General features: G+C 40.7%; 2 protein-coding genes and 1 long non-coding RNA gene across 6 annotated transcripts in view; all 3 read left to right on the forward strand.

Annotated features, from left to right (window-relative positions):
* Nucleotides 1–1,022, forward strand: part of LOC118419163 — a 3,944-nt gene extending 2,922 nt beyond the window's left edge. The window contains exon 3 of the long non-coding RNA XR_004831601.1: nt 350–1,022. This is a non-coding gene — a long non-coding RNA (uncharacterized LOC118419163). The remainder of the gene's footprint in view (nt 1–349) is intronic.
* The window catches only part of LOC118419162 (acid-sensing ion channel 5-like), an 18,014-nt gene extending 11,674 nt beyond the window's left edge, over nt 1–6,340 (forward strand). Inside the window, exons 7-11 of the mRNA XM_035825479.1 lie at nt 3,485–3,638; nt 4,276–4,332; nt 4,788–4,947; nt 5,281–5,372; nt 5,666–6,340. Coding sequence (XP_035681372.1) covers nt 3,485–3,638; nt 4,276–4,332; nt 4,788–4,947; nt 5,281–5,372; nt 5,666–5,922 — 720 coding nt within the window. The 3' untranslated portion in view covers nt 5,923–6,340. The remainder of the gene's footprint in view (nt 1–3,484; nt 3,639–4,275; nt 4,333–4,787; nt 4,948–5,280; nt 5,373–5,665) is intronic.
* Nucleotides 6,341–7,050: 710 nt separating this feature from the next.
* The window catches only part of LOC118419160 (acid-sensing ion channel 5-like), a 24,954-nt gene continuing 21,830 nt past the window's right edge, over nt 7,051–10,174 (forward strand). Inside the window, exon 1 of one of the 4 annotated variants that reach the window (XM_035825478.1) lies at nt 7,051–7,246. The gene's annotated coding sequence lies outside the window, so the exon portion shown is untranslated. The remainder of the gene's footprint in view (nt 7,247–10,174) is intronic. The other 3 variants (XM_035825477.1, XM_035825476.1, XM_035825472.1) reach the window with 3 other exon arrangements.

The raw sequence follows: 10,174 nt of genomic DNA on the forward strand, positions 1-10,174 counted from the left end.
AAGGCATAGATAGGCTTACCTGACTCATGAATGCCGAAGTTCCAATTTCTCCGTGTTTTCTGGTTGCTACGAATTGACAAGAAAGAGAAGAGAATTGTTCTTGTACTTCAATTTTAACCTTTGTTCTTTGCGTGCGTTCTCCCTACGTACAGCAGCTCCTGAGATGAACATTAGCTAACTGTGACGACCATCCATGTGGTGACTTAGTCCATGTAGAACACCAACAGACGTGCAGCGATAGTAGCAAATTTATGAGGGTGACTTTACAATAATCCATTATTGCTAGCATCACTATTATTATAGTATATAAAACGGGTAATACTGTGTTCTCTCGTGATCTAACGCACAGGCCAACCTACCGGACAAGAGCGACGACGACGAGGTGTTCCTGACAGACATATATTATGTCCATCAGAACGACACATTCCCACCACACCCAACATAGAGACTCTTACCGCCACAAGGGAAGTAGGTCGAGTCCCTTCACGAAAAGTGGCCATCGCTGAGAAGAGCCAGAATATACGTTTGTGCGGCTTGAACATTCTTAACAGAAGGGAGCCACACAACATCCAGAACAGCGCCATCGACAGAAGGAAGGCACTATGAGGGAAGTAGAGGCCAGTAGCAGAGCCAAGACGTACAGCCGATAGTTGTGATCATACTTGTCCATGTACAGAAAACCTGACATGACACCAGTTATAGAATTCACGGATTGACTGACTGTTTATATCACGAATATGTATTTTAGTGTATACATTGTAGTAGTTGATTTTACATGTATATGAATGGACCGTAGATGAAATAACCGTTGTTTTGTGGTTTGACAAGACCTGTCTGTTTGATACGCCAAAATGTGACCACGAGATATAATGTATTTGTATGACAGATAGTCAGAGAGTAAAGATCAGAAGAGAAATAAAGATCCTCAGCTAAGACCGAGGTTAGCGAGGTCAGCATTACTAGTATATAGTAACGTCAAACCACCTTAACAGTCTCCCGTGCCCAGTGTACGGAAAACCTTGTCTCTGCGTCCTTCCTTTATTATAGCTGTGCTAGTCTTCAAAGCAGAATCTAAACAACTTGAAACCCATTGGTTTCATGGCTTGTTTGAAACTTGTGACATATTAATTTTTCAAAATCAGGCTTTACGTAATCTGTATCTATATAGCCGGTATAACCGCCCTTCGGCGTAACACACCAGCTTCAATTCCAAACGACAACCACCTGAAAGCACATCATTTCATATTTCATAAAAAGATATCGACAAAAATCTGTGACACATTGGTCTTCATTATTTCTTTGACCTCGTGAAAGCATATCATCCCACCTTGTAAAAGCAAAACTCAAAAGATGTTGGCAAAAGTTGTGCTACATTAATTGGTCTTGTCTTCTTTAAAACATCTTATTTTCCTACCACTAAAAATCAGGCTCTCTATTACTCCGAACGATTTATTAACCACTTGACAGCATTTCATTCCATATTGTAAAAAGCGCAGGCTTATAGAGACATAACGGCAAAAAGCTGGGACATATTGGTCTTCATTGCAAATTCATAAAGCATGCAAAACATCGTAATAATCTGTGTGTGCGGCTTATGATATGCAAGGAGCGTAGTCATTCCCGGCTATGTAAAAAGACCGTTCCCTTAAATCATTAATCCTGAAAACAAAGAATGCCTTAGCAAAGAAAAATAACAGCTAGAATAGTCCTCAATTGCCAGTGTATGGACGACACCCCTACGGTTTAGCCAAAAATCAATTCCCAAGGGAATGCATTCGTGGAATTTTCTAAATTCCTTCAAAGCGATCGTAATACTGTAGAAAATGCCTCCGCCCCTGAGGCGTCGCCAAAAAACAAGCGATCTCTTTACCACACATATAGAGCACCTATGAGTTGTCTACCTCTGACTACCTATTGTTTTTTAAATTATGCTACTTTGCCGCACAAGCAGAATGTGTCGTCCACCTGTAACTACCTATTCTTTGTAAAAAAAAACAAGCGATCTCTTTACCACACAGATAGAGTACTATGAGTTATCTACCTCTGACTAAAAAGACATAGATATATCTAAGTCTAAAGGAAATTACTCAGACAGCCGTACGGGCGCATGCTACACGAATATTACGTTCAGCACTGGAACGTTCCAGTGCTTTATAACCGTCAGCACTGGAAGCCCAGAGCTGAAGTTTTTACAGCACTGGTGTTCCAGTGCTGAAAAGTTCCCGAGCACTGGTAAATCCAGTGCGGAACGGTTCAACCCGTTACTTTTGTATATCAGCACTCGGTTCCAGTGCTGACGGCGGTTTCAGCACTGGGTAACCCGCGAGTTCAGCACTGGTACCCGAGTGCTGACGGCAGTTCAGCACTGGAAAACCAGTGCTCGGAGAAGTTCAACACTGGAAATCCAGTGCTCGCATTGGGTTCAGCACTGGAATTCCAGTGCTGAGGGAGATTCAGCACAGCAACAAGGCCGCTCAGCACTGGAAAACCATTGCTGACGTTTCTTCAGCACTGGAAAACCAGTGCTGAGGCCGATTCGACCCATTGATTCAGCACTGGGACACCAGTGCGGAACCCGTTACTTTTGTATACTTGCGTCTGTGTGTCTGTGTGTTTGTGTTTCCGGATATTTGTGGTCAGCATAACTCAAGAACCTCGTCGTGTATTGCCATGATATTTGGTATGTGGGTAGGTGTTGGAAAGACAAAGGTCAAGGTCAATTTTGGCCCCCCTAGTATGCGACCTTGGTACCGCAGCAGAAATTCAGTTTTTTGCATCTTTTGACCTGGATGTGCTAGGGTCTTGATTTTTTGGTGGCAGATAGCTTGTGACGTAAGAAATATGTGGTATATGTTTGGGTCCCCTAGCAGGTTGCTCTGGAACTGCAGCGGCGTTTTTCTCAAAATCTTCTTAGGAGGATACCTTGACAAGGGAACGACAAATTTAGATGATATTTGGTATGTAGGTAGCTTACACAGAGATGTACATCATCAAGTGCAAGTTATGCAAACTGGCACTTAATTTGCATAACGAATGAGGGAAATCTACATTTGTAGTGTTTGACATTGTAGGACTTAAATACCTTTCATTTATGTAGTTTGTGGCTGGTGGTACATTAACAGATATCAATTATGCAAACACATCCCTAATTTGCATTATTAATGTAAAAGTGCTATTATTCTTCTAAATGGTAAATGATTGCACAATCAACATTGTGACCAGTGTAAGTTATCTAAATGCATACATAAGCAAGCATAGATTATGTAAATGTGGAAATCATTTACATGATCAGACCATTTCATTGAGATATGAGGTCTCCGAACTCTTGTTGTAACTTTGCACTGAAGATATGTTGCAATGAGTCAAGTTGGTCGGAAGGAGGTTTCAAAATGGCGCCCTCGTTTATTTGTATGCTTTGTAGAAGAGCCATGAACAGCACAGTATACTCATCTTCACCTTAAGTGTATTTTCCTTTTTTTTTCAGTACAAGAACGAGCCGTCCCCCTGGGGCCAGTGTGACCCAAAGAAAGGTCAGAACTACCTGGATTACTACGACACCTACACCCTGCCGGGCTGCCTGCTGGAGTGCCGCGCGAAACTTGTGGAGTCGTGCGGCTGTAGACCTATGTATTATCCAGGTGATGTCTTGAAATTGTTTGATATATATGTGATGAAGCGTCCTGTAATTCCAGCTTATATTCATATGTCATTCACTTTTCTCCTTGGCGAAAGACATAAGCGTATCAGCCTAGTTTGGGTTGCATACTCTCCCCTCATCAACATGAATATGTAGTCCAGGAGGGGAGAGTATGACTACATAGTTCTACGTGTCATAAAGTGTTACAACAGTAATGTTCCAACGTCCGAATCAGGTATTCGAATTTTCGACGGTGCCCCACTCGTCCCGCTCGAAACAGTTCGATTCATTCGAATGGAGCCCGTGTGATACAACTTAGAGTAGAGCCCGTGCCATGCGGAAAGTTATCACCCGGTCCGGAACACCGTACCGGTATCGAACGTTTTCGCGTCACAGGTATGACATAATTGGTAATACTATAACCAAGCACAATGTTTTTGCTTGCTAACTATGCATTGTAAGCGAAAAGATTGTGTCAGTTGTTACTATGGAGGATGACACTCTGGCTAGAGTATGTAAGCCCTGGTAAACTAACTAGGATGACACTCTGGGTAACATAAGCGATGATTTAGAGATACTTTTATGAATCTTTCATTGTCTTTTCTCGATAAATTGTTGACACACATTTCACCCTCCAGGTACCTTAGACTATTGTTCACCACTGAACCTCAGCTCGTGCGTTTTACCAACGTTAGGTAAGTTGTGCACAGATTTCTGTACGTACGCTGAATAATGTCTACGGTGAGTTACGATAACAATAAGATATTGTAGTAGTGTCATCATAAACATGGACGTCAAACAGATATCGTAATATTGTCAAAGTGGAAAATATAAGTTCCGTTTTGAACTTCTGTTCTAGAAAAACGAAACGTCCAGCTACCAGATATCTATCTTAAATGTTTTGTGAACAGGTAAAGTAGATATGAAGACCAGAAGTTCCGCTGCAGTACATTAAAAAGCCACCAAGGGCCATTATCGATCTTGGCCTTCGTTTTCTCAGCCCCTATCCCCTACCAAATACCAGTGGATCCATTCACAGTTTCTCGAGTTATGCTGTACGCAAACAAACAAACAAACGGCATAAGGTAATAACAAACTTGATATAACCTCCTTGGTAATAACGTTCAGTATCTTTCTGCATGTATTCCAGCCACCTTTCTGCAGGAGAATAACGAGTTTGACGCCTGTGGCTGCACGGTGCCGTGTGAACACACATCCTACCACACCACAGTCTCGTACGCAGGGTACCCTTCACCACAAGCCGCCTCGTATTTAGAGACAGTTTTCAATGTCAGCAGAGGGTATAGTAGGTAAGACAGGACAATATGTTTTTCTTTCATTTCAGCGCAAGTAGCTGGAAATCTACTTGCATGAATGTGTCTGTTCGTCCTTTCTTTCGGTATTCATACCTGCATGGTGGTGACACCTTGTATTGCCTTAATAGTACACTTCGACTGTGGTCAGAAAATTAGAATAATATTGTAATATAAAAATTGTATCTGTACCGCGAAGTGCTGTAATGGCAGCTTTTGTCAAAAGCACTTTTTGGAGAGGGGGATATACACTAGCAGCTGATCATTTCGTCCTACTCCATGTTGAGGATTGTAACTTGTATCTTCTCATAACTGCCTAACTTTCCCCAGCGTAAACATCGTTCTTCTTGACGTGTACTACCATGAACTGAGGAGCACCACGTTAGAACAGTTTAAAGCAGTCACCCAGTCTGGACTGATCAGTGAGTATCTTAATTGTGCGACCTGGGCAATTATCAGAAGTCAGTTCTTCTTCTTTCCCAAATGAAAATGTAAGATTTATCACTTCTTCTTTACCATTATAAATTTTACTGAAATCCTGAAAATTGTAATAAATTTGTTAACCTCAGATATCTTTAACTTCTGACAAAGATGAATCCAGCAAACAATAAAATCTTGGGAATTCAATTCCAGGTTTGCAGTCGCAAGACCTGAATGGTTTACTATGGCGTTCCTTGCCTTGACATTGACCTTTGCACTTTGACCTTTCCTACAGGTGACGTAGGTGGACAGCTCGGTTTCTTCATCGGTGTGAGCGTCATCACCTTGTTCGAGTTCTTCGAGTATCTGGTCATGAAATTTCTTGTCTTCGCCTGCTATTCTAAGATGGAATCTGAGACGGAAAAGCCAGACAGAGAACAGTCAACTAAGGAAAACAGTAGTGTGCCTCCTGAAAATAAAGGGGCACTCGCTACAGAGCTCCAGACGATGCCAAAAACTCAGAAAGGACTTGCAGAAATCCAGGTTTCTTGACCTCGAGGATACCGAAGAAATTCACTTTCTTTGTTTCTTGTTGAAGAACACAGACGAGCGATGCATTAATCATGACATTGAATATCTAATACAGTATTGTGATATTCAATATTTCAAATTTCGTCAATATTAGTCTATCTAGTCATATTGCGACAAGCGTTTCTTGGATCATGGCCAGTACAATTTGAATATATAGGCTAACACGCTTAATGGTGTGTTTGTATTAGGTTTGGCTCGTATATAAATGATATGAATGAAATGGATTGTATAGTAGTGTATATGAAAGCGCTCTACACACAAGCGGTGCCAGTAATATGAATACTGTGACTGAATTATAATGTTATAATATATTTCACTGCATGCATTGCTCACACACGTACATGTATATAATGTTTCTCATTGCAACTTGAAACGTTTACATTATTTTCATGTGTTCTAATTCTTACAGTGGAGCAGTTTTCGTTATATACATCTTCACATGACCAAAGGATTTAAACGTATATGATTCTGACATGCCAAATATTTGAATATAAGTTCACCTCAGGTGACCTGTTTGGATAGTTTGAATCTAACAATGGATAGATCTATATGTTATTACATGACTCACAGGCCGAAGATTACCTTACAATCCAAGGGGGTTCAAATTTCCCCATCTCTCAAGAACCGCCCAGATCATCTATCTTATATATAATACCCTGTACCTTATCCAACGTACGTTCGTCACTTCCTTAGTTCCTAGCAACGTTAATTCCTGGACTTTCCACTGACTAGGAAAATTTGTATCTCTTTTGTAATATACTAATAATCGACCCACTGCATATCTATCCAGGTTACGTTTAAAACCTGTGGTAATTTGATATGTAGGGAATCACCAGCCACATTCCTTTGCCAGCTAGTTTCTTTATCATCCCTGAGCCTTTAATTGTGACAGTGATTATCCGAATTCCATCGACTCATGACGGACTCTGCTAGCCTGGGTACCATCCGGATAGTAGTTCGCTCCTATGTTGGCTTCTTCTATCAGCAGAGAAGCGATATATATATATATATATATATATATATATATATATATAATGATAAATGTCAGAGCTAGAAGCGACTGTATATAGTATATAATGAACGCCGATGCGAACTACTTTCCGGATGGTACCCAGGCTCGGACTCTGTGCCTTGCTCCTAACAAGAGGTCAAAGGGCATGGCTTGTGGCCTTCCACCTCATCTGGAAGGTAGAGTAGTGACAACAACACTGGTGTGACAGCTGATCACATACAGCAGTAACTGTGTCCAGCTTGTTCTTCAGCGCCTGGACGTCACAGCCAGAAGGTGAACGAGTAGCTCGTCTTTACATCAATACAATTGTACTCAATTATGTTCCTTGAGCGGTGAAGATAATTGACGCTGACAGTTTCCAACATGCTTGTTTGCCAATGGCGCCCGGCCCGCATGGTCTTTTTAGCGAATGCCCACAAACGCCCACTCTAGACAAGTCCGCGCTGCACGAATCTCATTTTTTTTACTTGGAATATGTCCACGTTGTGCTCCCATGTATTAATCCTGAGTTTCAAGTCAATCCATCGACCCGAAGTGACATAAATCAAAGTTTTCGATTCTCGATGGTCTTTTTAGCGAACGCCCAGAAAAATGTCTTTTTAGCGAATGCCCACTATATCCACAAAAATATCAGCCGTCGCGCAACGACACCTAAACCTACCGCCACAAACATGTTCAAGATGGTGTCCCATTGATGTGTACGGAGTTTCCGTGCTTTACAAGCATTTTAAGTCCCTGTTTTTGGTCAAAACGTACGCCGCCGATACTGCCATACATTAACAATGGCAATTCAAAATGGCGGGCACTAGTCATGTGACCTCCTTGCGGGACTGTTCTATAAGTATCGCGGGAGGGACTGTTGTAGCATAGCTTATCATACAACCATTTTAGAGTGAATTCTAAACAAGATTTTCAATTCATAGTGCTATCATCTGACTGATATTTACAATGTGGTCCTTTTTTCTGTGCTATAATTACCCAGGTTTGAGGAACTTAGTGCAAATATGGATATTGATTCTCCTCAGTGCCCAATTAATGTACAAAAGGCTCAGACACATTAGTGTTATAAACCTGACTAGGGGCAGGTAACCAATACTAGAAAAACATAGCTATTCATTATTAACAATACTATTTACATTATAATAATAACTCTTCACCAAACTGGACTTTTCTTATCTTTATTTATCACAGAAACATTGCTAAAATGAGGATTTGATTAGATGAGTATCTGTTACAGTGTGCACAAACTTATTTCAAATACAAAAATGTATTTCATTTCACTTCCTAAATATTTTTAAAGTATTGGAAGGGGTTGAGACATAAACAATATTAATTGCATTATTTGTGAGCAGAAAAATGGAACCACATGCTATTAATAGTCTAATAAAATGTTGGAACATGGCATGAGCGGGCTCCTCTTCTGAGTACAGAAAGGAAATGTTTTATAACATTTAGTTATGACGTAGAAAATTTCAATTGTAAAATGTACATTTATTAACATTGACAAACAAATTGTTTTTCTCTTCTTAATAAATGACAACAATACAGGTAAGTAAGGTGTGTTTCTTTTATAACAGGCCAGGTAAGACGCCGTACAGGTAAGTAAGGCGTGTTTTCTTTTATAGCAGACCAGGTAAGACACCGTACAGGTGAGTAACATGTGTTTCCTTTTATAGCAGACCAGGTAAGACACCGTACAGGTAAGTAAGGTGTATTTTCTTTTATAGCAGACCAGGTAAGACACCGTACAGGTGAGTAACATGTATTTCCTTTGATTACAGACCAGGTAAGACACCAAACAGGTGAGTAAAGTGTATTTCCTTTGATTATAGAGCAGGTTAGACACCATACAGGTGAGTAACGTGTATTTCCTTTTATAACAGGCCAGGTAATACACCATACAGGTAAGTAAGGTGTGTTTCCTTTTATAGCAGACCAGGTAAGACACCGTACAGGTAAGTAAGGTGTGTTTTCTTTTATAGCAGACCAGGTAAGACACCGTACATGTGAGTAAGGTGTGTTTCCTTTTATAACATGCCAGGTAAGACACCATACAGGTAAGTAAGGTGTGTTTCCTTTTATAGCAGACCAGGTAAGACACCGTACAGGTGAGTAACATGTATTTCCTTTGATTACAGACCATGTAAGACACCATACAGGTGAGTAACGTGTGTTTCCTTTGATTACAGACCAGGTAAGACACCGCACAGGTGAGTAAGGTGTATTTCCTTTGCATATAGACCAGATAGGGTGAGTAAAGCAGCTTTCCTTTGCCTATAGACCAGATAGGCCATTATACAGGTAAGTTAGGTGTCTTTCCTTCGCCTATATACCAGATAGGGCATTATACAGATAAGTAAGGTGTCTTTCCTTTGCCTATAGACCAGATAGGGCATTATACAGGTGAGTAAGGCGTCTTTCCTTTGCCTATAGACCAGATAGGGCATGATACAGGTAAGTAAGGTGTCTTTCCTTTGCCTATAGACCAGTTATGGTATTATACAGGTGAGTAAAGCAACTTTCCTTTGCCTATATACCAGATAGGCCATTATACAGGTGAGTAAGGTGTCTTTCCTTTGCCTATAGACCAGATAGGACATTATACAGGTAAGTTAGGTGTCTTTCCTTTGCCTACAGACCAGATAGGTATTATACATATACAGGTGAGTAAAGCAACTTTCCTTTGCCTATAGACCATATAGGCCATTATACAGGTGAGTAATGCGTCTTTCCTTTGCCTATAGACCAGATAGGTATTATACAGGTGAGTAAAGCAACTTTCCTTTGCCTATAGACCAGATAGGGTATTATACAGGTGAATAAGGTGTCTTTCCTTTGCCTATAGACCAGATAGGGCATTATTCAGGGAAGTTAGATGTCTTTCCTTTGCCTATAGACCAGATAGGGCATTATACAGGTAAGTAAGGTGTCTCTCCTTTGCCTATAGACCAGATAGGGTATTTTACAGGTGAGTAAAGCAACTTTCCTTTGCCTATAGACCAGATAGGCCATTAAACAGGTGAGTAATGCGTCTTTCCTTTGCCTATAGACCAGATAGGTATTATACAGGTGAGTAAAGCAACTTTCCTTTGCCTATAGACCAGATAGGGCATTATACAGGCAAGTAACGTGTCTTTCCTTTGCATATAGACCACGGAGGGTATGTACAGGTAAGTTAAGTGTATGATACCCTATCTGGTC

The sequence above is a fragment of the Branchiostoma floridae genome, chromosome 7 (genome assembly GCF_000003815.2).
Source record: "Branchiostoma floridae strain S238N-H82 chromosome 7, Bfl_VNyyK, whole genome shotgun sequence".
Lineage (NCBI taxonomy): Eukaryota > Metazoa > Chordata > Leptocardii > Amphioxiformes > Branchiostomatidae > Branchiostoma > Branchiostoma floridae.